The 24,575-nt window shown below is 53.9% G+C and overlaps 1 protein-coding gene across 1 annotated transcript in view; it reads right to left on the reverse strand.

The window, feature by feature from the left end:
• Window positions 1-14,143, reverse strand: part of TRPV1 (transient receptor potential cation channel subfamily V member 1) — a 26,751-nt gene extending 12,608 nt beyond the window's left edge. The window contains exons 1-9 of the mRNA XM_025363706.1: window positions 13,860-14,143; window positions 12,982-13,148; window positions 12,759-12,911; window positions 12,002-12,142; window positions 11,559-11,857; window positions 9,988-10,167; window positions 6,938-7,096; window positions 4,641-4,733; window positions 2,147-2,217 (exon numbers count right to left, since the gene is read on the reverse strand). Of these exons, the coding sequence (XP_025219491.1) occupies window positions 2,147-2,217; window positions 4,641-4,733; window positions 6,938-7,096; window positions 9,988-10,167; window positions 11,559-11,857; window positions 12,002-12,142; window positions 12,759-12,911; window positions 12,982-13,148; window positions 13,860-14,143 (1,547 nt within the window). The remainder of the gene's footprint in view (window positions 1-2,146; window positions 2,218-4,640; window positions 4,734-6,937; window positions 7,097-9,987; window positions 10,168-11,558; window positions 11,858-12,001; window positions 12,143-12,758; window positions 12,912-12,981; window positions 13,149-13,859) is intronic.
• Window positions 14,144-24,575: the final 10,432 nt, after the last annotated feature.

Genomic DNA, 24,575 nt, shown 5'->3' on the forward strand with positions numbered 1-24,575 from the left:
GGAAGGAAGGAAGGAAGGAAGGAAGGAAGGAAGGAAGGAAGGAAGGAAGGAAGGAAGGAAGGAAGGAAGGAAGGACATAAAAGGATATATAGTGGCCAGGCATGGTGGCTCACACTTGTAATCCCAGCACTATGAGAGTTTGAGATGGGCAGATCACTTGAGGTCAGGAGTTTGAGACCAGCCCAGCTAACACAGTGAAACCCCGTCTCTACTAAAAATACAAAAAGTAGCTGGGCAAGGTGCATACCTCTAATCCCAGCTACTGGGAACGCTGAGACAGGAGAATCGCAATGCTATGTAGAACACTGTTTCTATTAGGCAGGTAAATCAGTGTGTGCTAAACCTACAGACCTTGCCTCTTGAGTTTGCCTTTTGGGGCTAAAGTATAGGTATCTCAAGATTAGGGGGAAAACAGAGGAAAATAACCCATTCTACCAAAAAGGTGCCTGCACTCCTATGTTTATCAAAGCACTATTCACACAATAGCAAAGCATGGAATCAGTCCAGATGCCCATCAATGGTAGACTGGATAATCAAAATGTGGTACGTATATACCGTGGAATACTATGCAGCCATAAAAAAGAATCAGATCATGTCCTTTGCAGCAACATGGATGCAGCTGGAGGCCATTATCCTAAGCAAATTAACACAGAAAAGAAAACCAAACCCCACATGTCCTCACTTATATGTGGAGCGAAACACTGGGTGCCCACAGGCACAAAGACGGGAATAATAAACACTGAGGATTCCAAAAGGGCGGCAGCCGGGAGGGGGACCAGGGTTGAAGAACTACCTATCAGGTACTATGTTCACTACTTGGGTGACCAGATCATTAAACCCCCAGACCCCAGCATCATACACTATACCTACCTAATAAACCTGCACTTGTACCCCCAAATCTAAATTCTTTAAAAAAATTAAAATAAAAAAGTGTACCTTTCACGATCATGTAAAATAAAGCTGATTCTAGTTTTACTTGCCCCCCAAAAAAAAAATGGGGTGAAAGGGTGGGGTTTGTGAGTCCTATGGACAAGCTAGCTGCAAGAGATTCAAAATCATTCCTTGCTCTTCCGGGAAGGAAGAGATCAGGACAGGGGCTGTGAGCCGAGATCCCATTCCAGAAGGTCCTCGGCACATACTGGGGCTTGAGGCTCTGGCTTATTTTCTGAAGGAAGGAGGTTCCCTGCCACATCCGCACTGTTCCATTAATTTATTTAGAGATGGTACCTCACTCTGTTACCTAGGCCGGAGTGCAATGGCACGATCTTGGCTCACTGCAACCTCCATCTCCCGGGTTCAAGCAATTCTCCCACCTCAGCCTCCTGAGTAGCTGGGATTACAGGTACGTGCCACCACGCCCAGCTAATTTTTGTATTTTTAGTAGAGATGGGGTTTCATCATGTTGGCCAGGCTGGTCTTGAACTCCTGACCTCAACTGATCTGCCCTCCTCAGCCTCCCAAAGTGCTGGGATGACAGGCATGAGCCACCGTGCCCGGCCATCCACATTGTTCTATAACTGGGCTTTCACTCATCTGCCTCCTCCTAAAGCAGTGGTTCTCAACCAGGAGTGATTCTGGCACCGCCCCCGAAACAAGTGAGGGGCCTTTGGCCGTATCTGGAGATGTTCTTGATTGTCAAGACTGGGGGATGGGGAAGAGCTCCAGGCATCTGCGAGTAGAGACCAGTGATGCTGCTAAATATTCTACAGTGCACGGGGCAGCCCCACCCCCTACCACAACTAAGCACTATCCAGTCCAAAATAGCAACAGTGCCAAGGTTGCAGAACCCCCCATTAAAGACAGGAAACTCCCTAAAGGCGGGCACCGTGTCTGTTTCATCCAGTTTTCCAGGGCCAACCCCGTGAACGGCCGATGGATGGACAATGAGTGGGAAGGTGAATGAGGGTACATGTCACTTGAACTGTAAGCCACGGAACGGTTGCTCCATCCCTGGCCCCGGGCACAGAGCAGGCCCTCAGTATTCATTCATGCCCCGAGTACGTATTGAGTGCCTTCCATCACTCCCTCAGCATGTTCACTGAGGTCCCACTATGTGGTCCCAGGCCCGGCGTGAGTGAGAGTTCAAGTGAGAACTGATTGCTGTCACCTGGGGCCTGGACTGGGAATGAGTCAAAGTGTCACTTACAAAAGCATCTCACTGTAGCTGTCCACAAACAGGGTCTTCATCGACGGCCGCCTCTGCAGGAAATACTGAATCTGCAGGTAAACAGAGAGAGTAAGATCCCAGGCAATGCTTGATGTGGCTAAATGGTGAGCGTTCAGATGCTTCCTAAATGGCACCACGATGGGATGGCCGAGTGTGTGAAAGCAGAGATTGTGAAAAGAGCAGAACGGCATGGGTCAGGCCAATGGGGTAACACTAGGTGGCCCAGTCAGTAGAGATTGTTAAAAATACACGGTGGAAGCCGGGTGCAGTGGCTCATGCCTGTCATCCCAGCACTTTGGGAAGCCAAGGCGGGTGGATCACCTGAGGTCAGGAGTTCGAGACCAGCCTGGCAAACATGGTGAAACCCTGTCTCTACTAAAAATACAAAACAATTAGCTGGGTGCGGTGGCGCATGCCTGTAATCCCAGCTACTCACAGGGCTGAGGCAGGAAAATTGCTTGAACCCAGGAGGCAGAGGTTGCAGTGAGCCAAGCTGGTGCCACTGTACTCCAGCCTGGCTGACAGTGAGACTCTGTCTCAAAAAAAAAAAATTACACAGTGGATTTACAACTATACCCAGAAGTACAGACAGGAAGGAAAATCATCAAAATGTTATCAGTTGCCGTACTGAATTGGACAAATTGTTTTCTTCTTTCTAATTGGTGCTTTTTCCTAATTTTTTTTTTTTTAAGAGATCAGAGTCTCGCTATGTTGCCCAGGCTGGTCTCAAACTCCTGGCCACAGCCTCCTAAGTAGCTGGGATTACAAGCATGAGTCACTTTTTTCTTAACTTTTCACATGCCGAGCATACTTTTTTCTTAATTTTAAGTAAGCGTTCAAATAAAAATTCTTGTAACAAGCTGCCACGGTCAGCCGTGAGTCCTGTCCAAGACACCCCCACACTTCTGCTCCCTCCCACAGGCCAGTCCTGCTTTTGCCACTCCAGCCACACTTGCTACTGTGGCATTGTACTTTACTGTAATGTAAACCATCAGTGTGAAAAGAAAGACAGTTGTCTCTGTGAAGACAAAGTTCAATGACAGAACAATTCCACAACGGTGAGTGACTTAAAAAAAAATTGGGTAGAGCTTACACCAAAACAGACTGGGGGATAAAACTCACAATCGAAGGCCAGGCACGGTGGCCCAAGCCTGTAATCCCAGCACTTTGGGAAGCCGAGGCGGGCGGATCACGGGGTCAGGAGATTGAGACCATCCTGGCTAACCCGGTGAAACCCCGTCTCTACTAAAAAATACAAAAAACCTGGCCGGGCGCGGTGGCTCAAGCCTGTAATCCCAGCACTTTGGGAGGCCGAGGCGGGTGGATCACGAGGTCAGGAGATCGAGACCATCCTGGCTAACATGGTGAAACCCAGTCTCTACTAAAAATACAAAAATTAGCCGGGCGCCGTGGCACACACCTGTAGTCCCAGCTACTCAAGAGGCTGAGGCTGGAGAATCACTTGAATCCAGGAAGCAGAGGTTGCAGTGAGCCGAGATCGCGCCACTGCACTCCAGCCTGGGCAACAGATCGAGACTCCATCTTAGAAAAAAAAAAAATCATAATGGGGCCAGGCCCAGTGGCTCACGCCTGTAATCCCAGCACTTTGGGAAGCCGAGGCGGGCGGATCATGGGGTCAGGAGATTAAGACCATCCTGGCTAACCCGGTGAAACCCCGTCTCTACTAAAAAATACAAAAAACTAGCCGGGCGAGGTGGCGGGCGCCTGTAGTCCCAGCTACTCTGGAGGCTGAGGCAGGAGAATGGCGTGAACCCGGGAGGCGGAGCTTGCAGTGAGCTGAGATCCCGCCACTGCACTCCAGCCTGGGCGACAGAGCGAGACTCCGTCTCAAAAAAAAAAAAAAAAAAAAAAAAAAAAAAAAAAATAAAAAAAAAAAAATAAAAATAAAAATACAAAAAAAGTTAGCCAGGCATGGTGGCAGGTGCCTGTAATCCCAGCTACTTGGGAGGCTGAGGCAGGAGAATTGCTTGAACTCAAGAGGCAGGGGTTGCAGTGAGCCAACATCGCACCACTGGCCTCCAGCCTGGACAACAAAGTGAAACTCCATCTCAAAAAACCAACCAAACAAACAAAGATTCCAGTATGCATGGAGATTTCCTTCATTGCTCAGAGCTTTAACAGACTGGTTTCATTAATTAGACAACTACCAGTCATGATCCTATCACTTAAGAGGCCTCCATCTACCCCTGTAATTAAATATTCCAACCCGTGGAGTGGCTGGAGTATCTATTTTCAGGCTTGCCTGCCTTGGGCCCGTGGAGATGCCCTGAGCGCCCTCCTGCCCCCGCAGAGACTGACTGAAAGGCTCTCATCCTCCCCTCTGCGTCTCTCAGCTCCCCAAGCAGGGCCATTATATGGCTGATGAATAGAAAAGTGAGTGAGTGGTGAGGGATTCGCTTGGCTTTCTGTTTTGGTGATAACGGAAACTCACAACGTGGGAAGGAATGCTTACCCCTCGGAAAAAGAAGTAGACTCCTCCTAACACAGACAGGATCTCTCCAGTCACTCGGAAATAGTCTTCGGTTTTTTCCATCTTAAAGGGAGGCTGTGAGAGGCAGAGAAGTTGGTAACTCTGTTTACTCATTCATTCATGCAACAAACATTGACCAGGTACCAAGCCCTGCGATGAAGACATAGCCCCTGCCCAGGAGGCACAGCCTCCATCAGGCGAAGGACACACAAAGACAGTGTGTTAGTAGGGGAGCGCCCGCAAGGAGGCCCCTCTGTAGGCCTGATTCCCCAAAGTGGCAGCCTGCAGGTGCCAAGCGGAGCATCTTAAATGCTGTGCCGCCTCCCAGGCAGTGTCCTGGCAGGCCCGGAGCTCCTCCTGGCTGGGAGCAGGGTGATGGACAGCAGGGTGATGGACAGGGAGAGGCAGTCTCATGGACCCCAAGCCATACACATCCCACTGTCACCCCACACCATTGCCAGTCTCCCACGAGTGTCAGGGACTCCTACTGACCATGGAGGGAGAGACTGTGCCACACACACTTATGGGTGTCACCCTTGTGTTTCAGTTGCCATTTCCTGGAGTGGTTCACCATCCACATTTCCTAAGCACTCGTTCATTAGCTTGCCTTACTAGCACATTTTTCTCTTAAAAGGAAGTCACTGGCCAGGTGCGGTGGCTCACTCCTATAATCCCAGCACTTTGGGAGGCTGAGGCAGGTGAATCACCTGAGGTCAGGAGTTCAAGACCAGCCTGACCAACATGAAGAAACCCCATCTCTACTAAAAATATAAAATTAGCCAGGCGTGGTGGTGCATGGCTCTAATCCCAGCTACTTGGGAGACTGAGACAGGAGAATCACTTGAACCCTGGAGCCAGAGGTTGCGGTGAGCTGAGATGGTGCCACTGCACTCCAGCCTGGGCAACAGAGCAAGACTCCGTCTCAAAAAAAAAAAGGAAGTCGTTACGTGGCCTTAATAGGTGGACAGAAATAGGGTTTCATGCAATGATGAAGTTGAGTTTTTAAAGTAAATGTACAGCCAGCCAGGCAAGGTGGCTCACGCCTGTAATCCCAGCATTTTGAGAGGCCAAGGCAGGCAGATCACTTGAGGTCAGGAGTTCAAGACTAGCCTGGCCAATATGGTGAAACCCCATCTCTACTAAAAATATAAACATCAGCTGGGCATGTCGGTGGGCACCTGTGGTCCCAGCTACTGAGGAGGCTGAGGCAGAAGAGTCACTTGAACCCGGGAGGTGGAGGTTGCAGTGAGCTGAGATTACGCCACTGTATTCCAGCCTGGGTGATAGAGCGAGACTCTGTCTCAAAAAAAAAAAAAAATTAAATAAATAAGTAAATTTGTAAGGTGCCCTGGAAACAAAGGCAGCAAATTCAGTGCCCTGGGTATCGGACGTGAAGGACTAAGTCCGGAAGTTCGATGAAGTCTTGGCTCTTGGCAGAGGAAAAAGTCTGGTCTTACGCTGATTTGATGGATGGCCCAGGGCCTGGCACAGAGGTGCTCAAAAGTCTAAATCCAGGGAATGAGTAACGAGCAAGTGAGTGAATAAAACAGGGCAGGCAAGCAGGATGACGGTGGGCTCTGGGCTTACACTAGCCCACATCCCTGGGGACCCCCAGGCCAGGGGTGAGCCCTGTCCTGAGCCCAACTTCCTGCATGATTTTTTTTTTTTTTTTTTTTTTTGAGACAGAGTTTCACTCTTGTTGACCAGGCTGGAGTGCAGTGGTACCATCTCAGCTCACCACAACCTCCGCCTCCCGGGTTCAAGCAATTCTCCTGCCTCAGCCTCCTGAGTAGCTGGGATTACAGGCATGCTCCACCACGTCCAGCTAATTTTGTATTTTCCGTAGAGACAGGGTTTCACCATGCTGGTCAGGCTGGTCTCGAACTCCCGACCTCAGGTGATCCACCCACCTCAGCCTCCCAAAGTGCTGGGATTACAGGCGTGAGCCACTGCACCCGGCCCCTTCATGTTTTCTAACCAAGTACACCCAGTCTGTGATCAGGGACCTGAGTCACCACACACTCAGTCCCACAGGACCTCAAGGCTAAAGGAGAGGGACTAGGAAGCAGGAAGGGGGTGGGTCTCCTATACAGCCTGAGGCAGGGAAGATGGGCACAAGGATACAAAGTTCTCCAGGTTCTCCATCCATCGCTCCAGCAAGCCAGGAAGGAGCCCAGGGCAGAGCTTGGGCCTGGGGTGGGGGAGGTCTCCCCGGAATGTCCACATCCCTTCCCCACCAGCCGCACCCCAACCCACGAGGCCTGAGCCTCTGGCCGCACCAAGCCATCCACGGGCCTGTAGTAGGCAGCCATGGTGAAGATGATCATGTACAAGCAGTAGACCAAGAAGTTGAAGTAGAAGGTGCGCTTGACGAATCTGTCCCACTTGTCCTGCAGGAGTCGGTTCAGCGGCTCCACCAAGAGCATGTCGTGGCGATTCTAGGGGGAGCGGAGAGAAGTGAGGTTCCCTCCTGCAGCAGGACCTCCTCGCACGCCCACGCCAGCCCCTGGCGCTCCTCACAGCCACAGCCACATGGCCGCACAATCCTCCGCCCAGGGAGCAGGTGAGACTCAAGGGAGGTCTGAGCCAGCCGGCAGCCAGAGCCTGGGGCTGGTCCCAGCACTGCTGCGGCTCACAGAGGGACCCGCCCTCTTGGCCTCGGTGTTCCCAAAGGTGCAGTGAATGGGGTGAAACCGGACAAGCTCTAAGTACTCACTTAATGGCCCACAGCACCGCCCAACAGTCTATGCCCGTTGTGTCTAATAACTCACTCCCGAGATCCCACAGGAATGGGAAGTAGTTGGCTTAGGCAGAGCCTGGGCATGAGGGGCTGAGGGCAGGCAGGAAAGAGCTTCTGGGTCCTGACTTCTCATTTCCAGCCCTGGGTCAGGCAGGGAACTGGGAGGCCCTTCCTGCAGCAGGAGGGCCCAGGGCCTCATGCCATCTTTACAAGTATGCTTCGGGGCAAATGTCTCGTATCCAGAGATTTTGATAAAGTTCAAATAGGCCAGGAGTGGTGGCTCACGCCTGTAATCCCAACACTTTGGGAGGCCAAGGCAGGTGGATCACCTGAGGTCAGGAGTTCAAGACCAGCCTGGCCAACATGGTGAAATCCCCTCTCTACAAAAATACAAAAATTAGCCAGGCGTGGTGGCAGGTGCCTGTAATCCCAGCTACTTGGGAGGCTGAGGCAGGAGAATTGCTTGAACCCCAGGAGGCAGAGGTTGCAGTGAGCTGAGATCACGCCACTGCACTCCAGCCTGGGTGACACAGCGAGACTTTGTCTCAAAATATAAAATAAAATAAAAATAAGTTCAAGTATCCCTGAGATGGATGAGCCAAAATGAGATCATCCCAGCCTCCCTCAGGCCATCAAGTACAATCCCCAGCCAAGCTTAAGCTCCCTCAAAGAGGTTCCCGATCAGTGTCTTCTTGAACACCTTTGGGGATGGGAAACTCTTACTGTCTCAAGAGGCCTATGGAGAGTCACTAACTGTAGGGAATACCTCTTCTTTGGTCTTCTCTACTTTCTACTAGTGGTCCTGGTTCTGCCCTAGCGTCCCCAGAACAAGTCCACACTCCTTGTCCCTGACAGCCTTCCGAGACATGAAGATGTCAGTGGTGGTCCCGGAGCCTCTCCCCAGGTCAAATACTGCAGTCCTTTTTGAGGTCACCGCCTATCTGGACCACTCCTCTGGGAACACTTGTATCCAGCACTCTGAGTTGGAGGCCCAGGTTCAGCACGGCAGCCCAGGTAGGGCAGAGCAGACCAGGCCTCTCCCAGCCCCAGACTCTGCTCCTATAAATGCAACTTCTGGCCTGTGAGACATCGTGCAAGCCCTTCACTGCTGATGGCACAGACTCCAGCCCCCGAGTCTGCCTTGGGAGCTCAGAGCATCACCTTAGGAAGAAGGGACAGGTAAGGTGGCCTTTCCAAACAGCATGGCAGGATGGATTACCCAAAAAGTAACACTGAGACAGTCATTTGGAGCCAAAATATTTAAGTGAGATGCCTACTTCACACCTACACAAAAATCAATTCTTGGCCTGGCGCAGTGGTTCACACCGGTAATCCCAGCACTTTGGGAAGCCAGGGAGGTTGGATCACCTGAGATCAGGAGTTCGAGACCAGCCTGACCAACATGGAGAAACCCTGTCTCTACTAAATACAAAAAATTAGCCAGGCGTGGTGGCACATGCCTGTAATCCCAGCTACTTGGGATTCAAGGAGAATCGCTTGAACCAGAGAGATGGAGGTTGCAGTGACTCGGGATGGCACCATTGCACTCCAGCCTGGGCAACAAGAGCGAAACTTCGTCTCAAAAAAAAAAAAAAGAAAGAAAAAGAAAAATCTACAAGCCCTGCCATCAAGTGAGAAAAAAAAATGGTTGTTGTACATTGCATATACTCTGATCCCGTTTATGTAAACAAAATGAAACGGTACATTTTAGGCTGGGCACAGTGGCTCATGCCTGTAATCCCAGAACTTTGGGAGGCCGAGGCGGGCGGATCACCAGAGGTCGGGAGTTTGAGACCAGCTTGACCAACATGGAGAAACCCCATCTCTGCTAAAAATACAAAATTAGCCAGGCGTGGTGGCACATGCCTATAGTCCTGGCTACTCGGGAGGCTGAGGCTGGAGAATCACTTGAAAACCCAGGAGACGGAGGTTGCGGTAAACTGAGATTGCGCCATTGCACTCCAGCCTGGGCAACAAGAGCGAAACTCTGTCTCAAAAAAAAAAAAAAAAAAGAAGGCCGGGCGCAGTGGCTCAAGCCTGTAATCCCAGCACTTTGGGAGGCCGAGACGGGTGGATCACGAGGTCAGGAGATCGAGACTATCCTGGCTAACACGGTGAAACCCCGTCTCTACTAAAAAATACAAAAAACTAGCCAGGCGAGGTGGCGGGCGCCTGTAGTTGCAGCTACTCGGGAGGCTGAGGCAGGAGAATGGCGTGAACCCAGGAGGCAGAGCTTGCAGTGAGCTGAGATCTGGCCACTGCACTCCAGCCTGGGCGACAGAGCGGGACTCCGTCTCAAAAAAAAAAAAAAAGAAAAAGAAACTATACATTTTTACACAGTATAAAAGGAGGGACTTTTGTCTATGTACCTCTGAAATGTTTCTGTTTTTACAGGATGATAATCATGTATGGTTGCTATGCTTAGGAAATATTCAGTGGGCATGAATGGGTACATGAGGCTGCAGGGCCTGGGCCCCAGGCAGCAGGCTTTCCCTCATGAGAAGCCAGCTGGAGCTGGACCAGGGGCTGGGATTGGGCCTGGGGTGCACAGGCCCTGAGGCTGTCCTTGGCTGTGCCCCAGCCACTCACAGGGGTCTCGCTGCTGCTGTAGGCGATCACCTCCAGCACCGAGTTCTTCTCGCAGGTGTCGATGCAGGACAGGTCATACAGCGAGGAGTGCACGGGCCCGTAGGCCCACTCAGTGAACTTCCTGGACAGGTGCCTGCACTCGGGCTCCTGGATCTCCCTCTGGAGAATATAGGCCAAGACCTGCCACCAAGTATCAAGAGCCCATCAGAGGCCAGCCCCAGGCTCAGCCTCAGACAGCACCCCAACAACCAGCTCTGCTTCCCAGTCCAGCTAGTGGCCTCACCCAAGCCCCAGGCGAGTCCCCACCCACTCCTGACCACCATCAAGATTAACCAGCCGGCCGGGCGCAGGTGGCTCACGCCGCCTGTAATCGCAGCACTTTGGGAGGCTGAGGCAGGTGGATCACCTGAGGTCAGGAGTTCGAGACCAGCCTGGCCAACATGGCAAAATCCTGTTTCTACTGAAAATACCAAAAAAATTAGCCAGGTATGGTGGCGTGTGCCTGTAATTCCAGCTACTTGGGAGGCTGAGGCAGGAGAATCACTTGAACCTGGGAGGCAGAGGTTGCAGTGAGCCAAGATTGTGCCACTGCACTCCAGCCTGGGCAACAAGAGTGAAGCCCTGTCTCAGGAAAAAAAAAAAAAAAAGGGTCAACCAGCCGGCTGCCTCAGATACTACCGGTACCATATCAGGCCCACCATTCCCTCACAGCGAGGCCCCAACTCTACCATCTCACCATGAAAGACAGTGGTGGTCCATTCTCGATAACCTCAAGCCAGAAATAAAGAGAATGCAAGAAATGAGAGCCAGATGGGGTGACTCATGCCTGTAATCCCAGCTACTTGGGAGGCTGAGGTGGGAGGATTATTTGAGGCCAGGAACTGGAGGCCTGTCACCAGGAGCCACCAGCCTTGTCACCTAAAGCTCCTGCCTGCCATGGAAAAACACCAACAGCTGTTTGCTTTTCTTTCTTTTTTTTCTTTTTTTTTTTTTTGAGACAGAGTCTTGCTCTATCACACAGGCTAGAGTGCAGTGGCGAAATCTCAGCTCACAGCAGCCTCCGCCTCCCAGGTTCAAGCCATTCTCGTGCCTCAGCCTCCTGAGTAGCTGGGATTATAGGCACCTGCCACCATGCTTGGCTGATTTTTGTGTATTTAGTAGAGACGAGGTTTCACCAGGTTGGTCAGGCTGGTCTCGAACTCCTCACCTCAGGTGATCCACCCACGTTGGCCTTCCAAAGTGCTGGGATTACAAGCATGAGTCACCGTGCCCAGCCCAACAGCTTTTCTTCTGTTGCACCTTAGGCGGTCCCACCTCATGGCCCAGCACCCCACCCCGTGTCTTGATGATACTCAGAGCTAGAAATCCAAAATGGCCACGCTGGCCATGCAGCATTCTGCCCTGCGGCTCCCAGTTTCTCAGACTTATTCTAACAGCCCTGCAAGCTGGTGTGACAGAATCAGGGTCCCGCACACACAGATAGTGACGCAGGCTCCCGCAGTGAGTCAGGCAGTCCTCCCCGACGCCCCTGTCCCCGCACTGCACCAGCTTGAGCCGAAGCCCCCTCCTACCCCTATCTTCCCGGTCCCAGCGGCCAGGGCCAGTGGCGTCATTTCCTTCTTGTTGGTGAGCTCCTCCAGCTTCAGCGTGGGGTGCAGTTTGGCCCCCAGGATCAGAATCTCATTGTACATGCTCGTCACAAACTTGGTGTTGTCCGCCGTGTTGTCGGCCACCTCCACCAGGGCGTGCAGCACCGTGTTGCCCACCGAGTCCCTGGCGCTGATGTCGGCCGGCTGCCAGGAGTTCTGCAGCAGGAACTTCACGATGCCCAGCTGGTTGGTGCACGCGGCCAGGGACAGGGGCAGTTCACCTGCACGAACACAGGGCCAGGCGGGCCTCAGGAGTGAGATCCAGCTGGTCCCTGAACCACCAGCCTCCAACTCCCTCTGTCTCTGCCCAAACCTCCCCTTAGCAAAAGCCGAAGAGATTGGGGTCAGCCATATTGTCTCCCTACCAAAGTAGAATCCAGGCCGCCCTTTGGTTTTCTTAAAGAAGTCCCCATTGGCCGCAGCCTGGACGTCTGCTCCGTTCTCCACCAGGAGGGTCACCAGGGCCATGTTGCGCCTCTCAATGGCGATGTGCAGCGCTGTCTGGCCTGCAGAGGACGTGCACTGTTGGCTTTGTGACCACAGTCCCATGGGGCTGCCAGGACAGGTGCTGGGGAAGGGCTCTGGGCAGGCAGCAGCTGCTGCAGGAGGAACTGGGCAGAAAGTGCCTGGAGGACCCCCCACTGCAGGAGGCCAGGCCAGGGTCCCCCAAGGGGTCCCAGCAAGGTCCTGAGACAGGAGACCCTTGGGAACAGGAAATAACAGGTTGGAAGCCAGAGGAGTCGAAATTGCCCCAGGGGCAAGGAATAGTAGCAGAGAGAAAGGCCAGAGGCTGTGACTTCCAGGGACAGGGACCATCCAGTCAGCAGCGGGAGGCAGGGACATCCCAGGGTCAAGAGAGGAGACATCAGATGGGGGAGGCAGAGACCCCCAGGACCAGGAGAAATCAAGCCAGCAGATGAGAGATGCAGGACCTCCAGGACCAGGAGAAATCAGGCCAGCAGATGGGAGAGGCAGGGACTCCCTAGGATTAGGAGCCACCAAAGCAGTGGCTGGGACAGGGAGTAAGGATCCCAGAGGAGCAAGAAGGCCCAGGGACAACCAAGCCCTCCTGGTTCCCAGTGCTGCGGGCTGAGCCGTGCCCGGCCCCGCCGCCCTCCTCACCCTTGTAGTAGCTGTCCGTGTAGCTGGCGTTGACAAACTCCTTTAGGCTGCCCGTCTGCCGCGCGATCTCCAGGAGCAGCGGGATGGTGTCGTTCTGCCCGTCATGCAGGTTGAGCATGGCTTTCAGCAGACAGGTCTTCCCTGTCTCAGGGTCTGCAAGACAAAGGGAAGGTCAGGGCAGGCCAGGGCTGGGGCCCTCCCCGGAGCCCAGCGCTGGGGCCACCTTTGAACTCGTTGTCCGTGAGGTGCTTCTTGCTCTTCTGCAGGAAGAGCAGCAGGCTCTCCAGATCCTGGCAGTTATTCTGAGCAACGGCTTCAAAGATACTCCTGCGGTCATAGAGCCTGAGGGTCCTCTCGGTGCTGGCAGCAACAGAGTCCTGGGACAGCAGCCTGCAGACCAGAAAACACCCTCGTCTCACATCCTGGCCTCCCCTCGGCCCTGAGGCCTTCGGAGCTTGTCAAGGGAATGTGACTAAAGCCCAAGGTAAACCAAAAGGGGGAAAAGTGATGTAAAAGCTGCCCCTCGGTCTAATTGACTGTCCAGAAAACCAATATAACAAGGGCAATGGGGAGCACAGGTCCCCATTCTGTCCCCACCCTGTCTACAGACACCATCTAGAAAGTCACCCTCCTACTCCCAGACCACTGGCTTCTCTGCCTGCTCGGAAGCGCGGGAGGCAGGAGGCTGGTGGGGACAGAGGAAGCTGGAGGAGGGGTGTAGACGGCCCCTCTAAGGGAAAAGGTGGCCTCACGCTCCCCAGAAGTCAGCCAGCCTGTGGCCCTCCCTGCCCTGCCTTGCAGCTCACTGGAGCCGTGCTGTGCTCTCTGAAAGCCTCCTGCCCTTGAGCTTTTAGATGTCAAGTCCACGTGTCTGTGGCTGGTAGGCATTGCAGGCGTGGACACCCAGACCCAGCACAGACACCAGCCCCGCTGACTGCGCATCCCACGAGGTCCCACGAGGAAGGACGCTGGACCAGACCGCCCCTAAGGCCCTCCAGCCTCCTGGCTTTGTGACACTTAGCCCAGAAGCCAGACACCCTGTGGCATCTCCATGGCCAGCTGGGCTCCTAGCAGGGAGGGGGCCTCCAGACATGGACTTACCTGGCACCGGTGGGGCCGTCTCCCGGCCTCTGGATGGTGATAACAGGGCTCACTGTGATGGTCGGGCAGGAGGCCAGCTCACCTTCCTCATGAGGACAATCTACCAGGAAAGCCTCCTCCGAGTCGCCCTTCCCAAACAGCCGGGTGCGGCTCTTGGCCGTGGAGAGTTGGGGCTTGGCTGGAGGTGGCCTGGAGTTAGGGTCTCCATCCGGGGGGTCTGGGCAGGCGTCCTGTTGGAGTGGGTCCACAGCCGCCCCCGAGTCTGTGCTGCTCCATTTCTTCATCCTTGCTGGGTCCTCTGCGGCCCGGTGTAAAGCCTGCAGCAGCCACCACACCAGGGTTGACTCCCAACGTAAGGACTGCTTGTCCTTAGACTCCACCTGCCCTCCTCGCCAAGGGCCCTGTGAAGCAGGGTACCCCAAAACCCCAACTGGCTGCTGCCCCCAGCCCCCTGGAACTGAAGTGTTTCCAGGACTGAACCCTCACCCCAGAGGCCCCAGAGGTGAGCAGGCCTAGCGGTGCCCGGGCAGCCCTGCTGCCACTGACATCGGCCTGGGAGGGTGGACAGGCCCCCGGCTCAGAGCCGTCTGTGGTTCTGGGTTAGACCCAGCCCTCCTCCTCTCTGGGCCTCAGGTGCCTCCTCTGCAGACTGAGGTTGATAACCACCGTGCTGCCTCCCTCCCCACACAGAATAAGGGAAACGGCCGGGGTGGCTGTCATGGGCTAAATTCAGGGAGGATCTGTGATGAGGATGGCTCAGCCCAGAAAAGCCAAGCAGACCGTCCCTGGAATAGGGTGAGTGGCAGAGACTGGCACACCCACACTGCACTGAGGGGCCCTGCTGTGCCACGGGTCCACACGCCATCAGCCAGGTGCCCAGCCTGCCTTTGCTCTTCAATCTTGCTGCCACAGCCACTGAGCTTATACGAGATTTTGGATTTTGTGCTTTTCGTCATTTTTATGAATCAGTATCTGTCAAGCATCCCGGCCTTGAATGTTTTGGCTTTTTTTTTTTTTTTTTTTTTTTTTTTGAGACAGTATCTCACCCTGTCACCCAGGCTGGAGTGCAGTGGGACAATCTCAGCTCACTGCAACCTCCACCTCCCAGGTTCAGGCGATTCTCCTGCCTCAGCCTCCCGAGTAGCTGGGATTACAGGCATCCGCCACCAGGCCTGGCTAATGTTTGTATTTTTAGTAGAGACGGGGAATGTTTAGGCAGTTAGTGATTTGGAGCTGGTGGGTCTTCTAGGCCCAAACACCTAGAGATCCGCTAGCCACTGGCAGCAGCACGTGGAGTTGGACACATGAGCTGATGCTATTTTCCACCCCCATCCTGCCCCATCCCCAGACTTCCCCTCCCTCTGGCTGGGCATCCCCATTCCCTGGCACCCAGGGCTGGCCCATACATCCCTCCCATAGCCTCTATTCCCATTGGGTCTCCACCTAAGGGCTTTTTCCTCCTTCTACCCTTGCACAAATCCTACCACCTCCTCTCAGATGCTACTTCCCCTCAGGATCCAGCACTGATGCCGCCTCCTCCATGAAGCCCCCAGATCCCTGCCCTGGTCATGCTCCCCACCATCCTCCATACAGTGGCCCAGCCCATTGACTGTCCATCCCACACAGCCCACCAGGTGGTCTAGCAATTGCGATCTGTCACTGATTTCTCTCTCCCGCGCCCTGTGACCTCCTCCTGTGCAGGGACCTTGCCTGATCCATCTCCTTATGAAGAAGCTGTACTGGGCTGTGCATGGTGGCTCACGTCTGTAATCCCAGCACTTTGGGAGTCCGAGGCCGGTGGATCACCTGAGGTCAGGAGTTTGAGACCAGCCTGGCCAACATGGTGAAATCCCGTCTCTACTAAAAAAATACAAAAATTAGTCAGGCGTGGCGGCACACACCTATAATCCCCGCTACTCGGGAGGCTGAGGCATGAGAATCGCTTGAACCCGGGAGGTGGAGGTTGCAGCGAGCCGAGACCGTGCCACTCCACTCCAGCCTGGGCGACAGAGTGAAACTCTGTCTCAAAAAAAAAAAAAAAAAGAGGCAGCAGCAGCTGCACTGGTCACCTGGTCATGAGTGGGGAAATAAGAGCAATCAGACCCTTCTAATTCCCATTTCCACAGGAAGTTAGGGAGATTACTGTCCCAGCAGTGGCTACATTCTGGAAAACAGCCACAGAAGGAATGACAGGCTTCTCAAGTCCTGCATTTTCTTTTTTTAAAATATAGAATCAGGCAATCTCCCAAGCCAGAATAGCTCAGGGAGACTCCCAAGTCCCTCAAGTGAAAATTCAGGCAGTGAAACTCCAGAGCACACGGCTGGGTTGTGGCTGTAAACCAACTATGTTCTGAAGCCCAGATCCACAAAAACGTGGAGGAAGCCTCACCGCCCCAGTGGCTGTGAACAGGACAGACGGCTGGCTGCTGGCCATCTCCCTGCCTGCCTGTTGATCCACTTTCAACAGACCTGAGCCCATCTCTGACTCACCCATCAGACAGATCCCCTGCAGCAGGAGTGTTCCCAGCCACAGAAAGCTGATTCCCTCATCTGATCACTCAATACCCATCTACCGAATCCTCCTCCTCAGAGTCCCGCCCTGCGCTGGGGGCGCAGAGAGGAGTCAGCCCCCTGCTGACACAGAAACCAGGTACTGGCTGGGCTGAGGGACTGCAGGAGGGGGCAGGGTGCTGAAGAGGGCTCCATGGAGTTGGTGATGCATGAGCTGAGCCTGGAAAAGGAACAGTGGTGGGCTGGGACTGGGAGACAGACAGGGAAGCCGCTGAAGAAGAGGAAGTCAGTGGATGGGAAGACAGGCAGCCGGCTCAGAACCAGATGGCCGTCAGCCTTAACTCCAAGGAACTGAGAGCCGACATGGTTGCATGGACGGTGGGAAGCCACGCGTAGCTTTGGAAGCTGGGGGCCAGTGCTAGTCTGTGCTTTCTGAAGATAACACCCCGTCAAGGACGGTTCACAGGACGGGGAGCCTGGCAGTGCTTAAAAGGCACCAGAAGCGAATGAGAATCAGAATCATTGATGCGTCTAAGCACATGCACAGAGCAAACACGGTTCTCAGGACTTGCCTTTCTTCACCCACTTAATTCCCACAACATCCCTAAGAGGGAAATAGTTCACCGATGAGGAGACTGAGGCACAGAGCAGTTACAGCACGCCCCCGAAGTCACACAGTCAGAGGCAGAACCCGGACTTGACCCCACGCAGGCTGGCTCCAGAGCATCTCCAGTACTCCACCACCACGCTGGAGGTCTGGGGCTGTTTCTCAGCTGTTCAACTCAGACCCAGACTCCACCGCAGGGCCTGGGGGCCAATCAGAATAGGGCCTCTCACCCTCGGGGCGAGGCATAAGAAAATGCAGGGGCTAGACCTGAACCTGAAACACCCTCCCACTCAATCAGGCAGCTCAGGAACCCCAAAATGCAGTATGAATAAGACCCAGGCCATACCTATGCCTGGCTGTCCCAGGGATGTCTGTGGTCTCCAAGAATAAGCTAAGAATAAGAAAAGGAGCTGCCTTTAGGAGATATACCTAATGTAAATGATGAGTTAATGGGTGCAGCACACCCACGTGGCACATGTGTACATAGGTAACAGGCCTGCACGTTGTGCACATGTACCCTAGAACTTAAAGTATAATAAAAAAAAAAAAAATAGGGGGCTGCTTGTTAGGCAGCCTAGTAAGAGAGCACCTGTTAGCCGGAGCCTCCCGTGAACCTTTCAGCAACGTTCTTTGTTAATGGCGTTGCCTCTTCCTCTGACCAGTCCCAGTCCAGTCAAATCCAGCCAACAGGAGGCAGCCCGGATTGTGATCATTCAGTCAGTCGACGAACGCTGAGTCTATACTGCACACTTTGCACCTGATTCCCTACTGCAAACCAAGCTTCTTCCAGGGAACGGGGTGGGACAGGAACCGAGGGGCCATGTGCCCTGGGCTGGGCCGGGGAATAGGGTCAGGACAGTCCTCCACTGCCAGGCCTGGAGTGTACTACTCTGCACCTGAGCCCGTGGTGACGCACCTGTCACCGCAAAACATTCTACAGTGATCGGCGGAACTTCTACCATGATTTAGGCCAACGAGTGTTGACTGTGTGATGGAGATGGTGATTCTGGTTTACACAAGATTCACAAACTCATCCATCTGGACTAAAGGACAATTCTAAAACAATCGATTCTGCCCCCAGAGACCTGGTTTGATCTCTGACTCTTTCTCAACTCCAAAGCCAGAAAGGACACTGCCCACCATCTGGAGGAAGAATCCCTTCTCTCCCCAATGCAGGTGAGACAACCTGGGGTGTGGCTTCCCTGCTCCCCTCTGCCCAAAGCATCCATCCATCCATCCAAGTTCTTGGGAGCACCTCTGCTCACCACTGGGGACTCTCTGGAAGCTGGGAGAACGCTGGCCCAGGACCCAGCCGCATTATTCTCAATAGTCCCTTCTCTCAAAGAGAGGCAGTAGGCTGCGGGCTTCCCAACCCCGGCGTGAAGAACAAAGAGACAGGACAGCAGCACAAGCACCCAGCGCGCCTGCTTCCCAGCCCTGCGCTCGTCCACCCCACAGAGAGGGCGACGGGCCGAAAACCTCCGGCCACACACCAGCAACCTCAGCAGCAGCTGCAGCCTCCTCCCCCGAGGACGGCCGGTGCAGGAGCAAAAAGAACAAACCCCGCTAACAACAACCTCCACTCTCACCTCCCAGGTGCTTCCGAGGAACCAGGCTGAGGGCACCCCAAGTTCACTTCAGCCTCACGACCACCTTTGAGGCAGCCACTGTTACCACCCCCCCATTTTCAGACGAGGTAACTGGGGCACAGAGAGGCGAGGGGAACTGCCCACAGTGGCACAGCTGGAAAGTGGCAGGGCCCAGCTTCTGGCCACTCACTATGCCATCCTAAAAGCTAACGTCTCTGTTGGCCATCAGACAAAGAAAGGGACTCACCGCTAGACGCAGGCACACCCCAGGCCCATGGCTGCTCGTGAGCTCGAAGGCGGTTGCTACTCGACGGGAGAGCTGGGCTCGTGTGGGAGAAGAGCAGCCTCCCTGCCTCCAGGGGGTCCCGGGCCCGGCCCTGGCAGCAGCTGCCCTGCACTGGCAGGAGTGGGCTGTAGGCGCCCTTCAGCACTCAAGGAAAAAACGCTTCCAGCGATGCAAGCAGCTGCCTTTGCTGCAGCTCTGATTCCCAGAGGATCCCAAAGCTTTTCCCATCATTTTTGCCCTTTTTCAGAAACCACTTAGCCGCTGCCCCTCCTCCAGCCATGCCAGGGCTGCAGAGCACTTACCAGAGGCAGCCAGAGCTGCAGCCCCAGCTCTCAGGGAAGGAGAAGGAGGGCGCTGCTCGGCCTCCCAAACCGGTGGCTCCTGCGCCCAGAGGTCTGGGACACGGCTCCACAAATGCACCTTCACAGCCAGCGACGTCAAAACCAGCGTCCCGCAACTGTTCCGCTTTCAAACTAAAGAAGGAATGGACGGTCGTGCCGCCCGCCACACAGTCCTGGCCTGGCATTAGGGACTTGTTTAAGAGTCTGAGCAACCCTGAACCAGTCCCCGACTCCCTTAGGACTCTCATTCCTGGATCCCCAAGCCTGGAGTAGGGGTTGGGGTCTAGGGGGGCTTCTGGGTCAGCCAGAGCTGGGTTCCAGCCTTTCTTCTCAATGGGGGTTCCTCAGGGAACCACAAAGCACAAAAACGCAAATAACTATGAGTGTCTAGTTCCCTTTTTTTTTTTTTTTTTGAGACAGAGTCTCGCTCTGTCGCCCAGGCTGGAGTGCAGTGGCCGGATCTCAGCTCACTGCAACCTCCGCCTCCCAGGTTCAAGCAATTCTCCTGCCTCAGCCTCCCAAATAGCTGGGATTACAGGCACCTGCCATTGCGCCCAGCTAATTGTATTTTTAGTAGAGACGGGGTTTCGCCATGTTGGCCAGGCTGGTCTTGAACTCCTGACCTCATCCACCTGCCTCGGCCTCCCAAAGTGCTGGGATTCCAGGCATGAGCCACCGCACCTGGCCATGAGTGTCTATTTTCTCACTTTACTTCGTACCACCCTAAATGCACAGGAAAGAAGACCTACATGAGAGAAACGCACAGGAGAGAGTCACATACAGCAGATAACTAGAACAATAGGTTTCATTCTGTCCCAGACCCTGGCTGAGAAAAGCAGCGAGGTCTAGGTATGCATCCAGGCTGCGGCCCAAATGCCCTGCAAAAACTGTCACAGCAGCTGCCCATGGGATGCCAACAAGCCATGGGGCAGGCCCAGCCTGGAATGAGCAGCCACTGCCAGAGAGGCCCTTGCAGCCCTGCCTGGGGTCACTTGAAAGTTCTGACCCCTGAGTCAAGGCATTGAAGTATGGCCACCCCATCAATTCTGCACAACGGATGACAAAGAACTTTTCCCAAACCCGCTCTCGCAGGCCGCCTAGCAAGCCTGGGCAGTGGGAGGGCAGAGACTGTCATACCCACTTTACGGGTGACAAATGTGTGACGCTGGGCAATCAGACAACTGATAATTAGATAATCGCCCAGGCTGCACTGTTGGTCGAGGCCTAAAAGCCAGGCCCGTCCCAACATGCCACACCCCACCATACCCCTTGCTTAGTCACCTTTTTTTATTTTTATTTTTTTGAGACGGACTCTCACTCTGTCTCCCAGGCTGGACTGCAGTGGCGCGATCTCAGATCACTGCAACCTCCGCCTCCCGAGTTCAAGCAACTCTCCTGCCTCAGCCTCCCAAGTAGCTGGGATTACAAGCATACGCCACCACGCCTGGCTAATTTTGTAGTTTTAGTAGCGACAGGGTTTCTCCATGATGGTCAGGCTGGTCTCGAACTCCTGACCTCAAGTGATCCACCTGCCTCGGCCTCCCAAAGTGCTGGGATTATAGGCGTGAGCCACCACGCCTGGCCGCTTAGACACCTGTTTATGCTATGTGTGTCATGTTAGCTTCAATTAATATGAACCTTAAAATTCATTCTTGTTTATAAATTGTGGCTAAAGGCCAGGCACAGCGGCTCATGCCTGTGATCCCAGGACTTTGGGAGGCCCAGGTGGGCGGATCACCTGAGGTCGGGAGTTCGAGACCAGCCTGACCATCATGGAGAAACCCCGTTGCTACTAAAACTACAAAATTAGCCAGGCGTGGTGGCGCATGCCTGTAATCCCAACTACTCGGGAGGCTGAGGCAGGAGAATCGCTTGAACCCGGGAAGCAGAAGTTGCAATGAGCCGAGATTGCACCACTGCACTCCAGCCTGGGCAACAAGAGCGAAACTCTGTCTCAAATATATATACATAATAAATTGTGGCAAAATCTATATATAACAAAATTTACCACATTAACCATTTGTAATGGTACAGTTCAGTGGCATTGAGTGCATTCACATTGTTGTACAACCATTGGCATCATCCATGCACAGAACTTTTTCATCATCCCAAACTGAAACCCTGCACCCATTAAATGCTAACTCCCCTGCCTGACCCCAACCCCCTAACGACCACCATTCAACTTCCTGTCTTTATTATTTGTTTTTATTTTATTTTTTTAGACAGAGTCTTGCTCTGTCACCCAAGCTGGAGTGGAGTGGTACAATCTCGACTCACTGCAGCCTCTGCCACTGGGTTCAAGCGATCCTCCTGCCTCAGCCTCCTGAGTAGCTGGGATTACAGGTGCACGCCACCAGGCCCGGCTAATTTTTGTGTTTTTAGTAGAGAAGGGGTTTCACCATGTTGGTTAGGCTGGTCTTGAACTCCTGACCTCAGGTGATCTGCCGGCCTTGACTTCCCAAACTGTGGGATTACAAGTGTGAGCCACCACGCCCCACCTCATATTAACCTTTTTTTTTTTTTTTTTGAGACGGAGTCTCGCTCTGTTGCCCAGGCTGGAGTGGAGTGGCGTGATCTCAGCTCACTGCAGCCTCTGCCTCCCGGGTTCAAGGAATTCTCTGCCTTAGCCTCCTGAGTAGCTGGGATTACAGGTGCCCGCCACCAATTCTGGCTAATTTTTTGTATTTTTAGTAGAGATGGGGTTTCACCATCTTGGCCAGGCTGGTCTTGAACTCCTGACTTTGTGATCCACCCGCCTAGGCCTCCCAAAGTGCTGGGATTACAGGCATGAGCCACCCCTCCTGGCCTTCCTTCCCTTTTAAGGCTGATAATATTCCACTGGGGTGTGGGGTGGATGGACCACATTCTGCTCAGCCATTCACCAGCTGATGAACGCTTGGCTTGCTTCCACCTTTGGCCATAGTGACTATCACCAGCTGATGAACGCTTGGCCATAGTGACCAGTGCTGCTATAAACATGGGCGTGCAAATATCTGGTCCTGTCCCTGCTTTCCATTCTTTTGGGCACATATAGACCCAGAAGTGGCATCTGTCATGCATCAAAGACTCAGCAGTGGTGACCTCTCAACTCTCTAGCCCTCTGGGATCATTTCCTTCTAACAACGTGGGACAGAGCAACGGCCGGGAAAGCGGAGGGTCGCACTTCTCCAGAACCATTGCCTTAGCCTCCGAAGTGATTTCTGCCTCCAATAAAGACAGCACGGAGCCGGGCGCGGTGGCTCAAGCCTGTAATCCTAGCACTTTGGGAGGCAGATGTGGGCAGATCTCAGGAGTTCGAGACCAGCCTGGCCAACATAGTGGAACCCTGTCTCTACTAAAAATGCAAAAAAAAATAGCTGGGTGTGGTGATGGGTGCCTGTAGTCCCAGCTACTTAGGAGACTGAGGCACAAGAATCACTTGAACCGGAAAGGCAGAGGTTGCAGTGAGCTGAGATCACACCATTGCACTCCAGTTTAGGCTACAGAGTAAGACTCCAACTCAAAAAAAAAAAAAAAAAAAAGACAGCACCATCTCCAGTGAACACAGCACACGTCACTAAATGTGTCCCTTGTTAACAGAGCCCTTGGTGCTAACAGTGTCACCGGAGTCTACAGGGCACCATGCCTGCTCGGAGGCCTTCAGGGGAAGTCCCAGCCTGCCTCCTGCCCTGGCCGCTCCTGCCGGGACTCCTTGGCTGCTCTCCTCCTCTTGCCGTTCCCCACACACGGGGATCCCAGGACCCCGTCCGCAGCCTTATCTTCTCCCGCTCCACCACTGTCCTTGGAGACCTTCGCCCGACCCCTTCCAATCACCTGTCTCACGTGTCCAAGTCAGCGACTGCTGGACTCCAGAGTCCACCCAGCCCTCTCCCCTGAGCTCCATCCCTGCCTCCCTGAGTCTGCAGGTGAAGCCCACGAGCCCCTCCCCCTGGCATATCCCACGATGGGCTCCTCTTCCTTCCACATTCACTCCCCACCGCCCGCAGCAGTCCCTGCCGGGAAAGCCACCAACTTCCTTCTGGCCACCAAACCTGGTGCCCTTTGTGACCTCCAACCTCCCCTTCTTGGCCCTCTCTGGGCTGTTTCTGTGGCTTCCGTCCATCCCTCCTCTACCTGGAAACCCCTTCTCACCTGAACGGCCAGAAGTGCCTCCTTTCCCTGGTCCAACCTCCCACAACCCCTCACCTCCAGATCAACAGTCCTGGAAGCTCATCCTGATCAGGCCCCCTGGCCTCTCAGACGTCCCCGCTGCGGAGCCAAGCCCCACCCCTGCACCCTGAGCCCGCAGACCCAGTCTCCTCTCCCACCGTGACCCACCTTCTATCACCTGGGCACACCCCTTCCCAGCCACACTAAATGTGCTGACTCTACCCTTTCCCCCACCCTCCTCCATCCCAGTACCCCATTTAACCCATCTTCAGGTGCACGGTGAGCCCTAGGGATGCTCAAATCCCACCTCCTCCCGAAGTCCTCCCTCCTCAAGGGCCCCAGCATAAAGAGCTCATTTCTCACTTTTTAAAATTTTTTTTTAAGAGGTGGGATCTTGCATTGTCACCCAGGCTGGAGTGCAGGGACGCACAATCATAGCTCACTGCAGCCTCAACCTCCTGGACTCAAAAGCTCCTCCTGCCTCAGCCTCCCAAGTAGCTGGGACTACAGGTGTGCACCACCGCGCCTGGCTAATTTTTTTTTCTTTTTTGTAGCAACAGAGTCTTGCCGTCTTGCCCAGGCTGGTCTCAAACGAGTTCACGTGATTCCCCCACCTCAGTCTCCCAACATGCTGGGATTATAGACGTGAGCTACCGCACCCGTCTCCAGAAGTGCTCACTTCTAAACGCCTACAGAAACATCAACCAATGCCCTTCCTATGGCAATGGGCACCGTACATGCCTGTGACCACAATGATGACAACAGTAATGGCTGTGAATATGTGCTGAGTGCGTATCACGTCCTGGGTGTTGGCACGAGCACTTGATCTGCACTCTCTCATCAGGCCCTCACTAAGAGTTCACGAGCTGAGTACAATTTTGTCCCCGTTTTACTGATACGGAAAGAAGCACAGACAGACAGACAGGCTACAAACCTGCCGAAGGACAGTGACAGCTCTACTCGTCTCATCTGGAGCTTTCTAAATCTTGTATTGACATGTCACGTCATGATTTTCTTGTGTCTTGCTTTGCAGATTTAAGCGGCTCCAGGGTGAGATAAATAAGGTTCTCGTGCCTGCGCTCCCTTCTCTGAACCTAGCCTGCGCCTTGCTCAAAGCAGCACTCAGGAAACGTTTGTTGGCGTGGCTTTTGGCTTTATCTGAACAGCACCTTCGCTGAGTGGTTCTACTAAAACTGTCGACACGGTGGCGGGGACGAGACCTCAGGGCTGGCC

The sequence above is a fragment of the Theropithecus gelada genome, chromosome 16, assembly GCF_003255815.1.
Source record: "Theropithecus gelada isolate Dixy chromosome 16, Tgel_1.0, whole genome shotgun sequence".
NCBI lineage: Eukaryota > Metazoa > Chordata > Mammalia > Primates > Cercopithecidae > Theropithecus > Theropithecus gelada.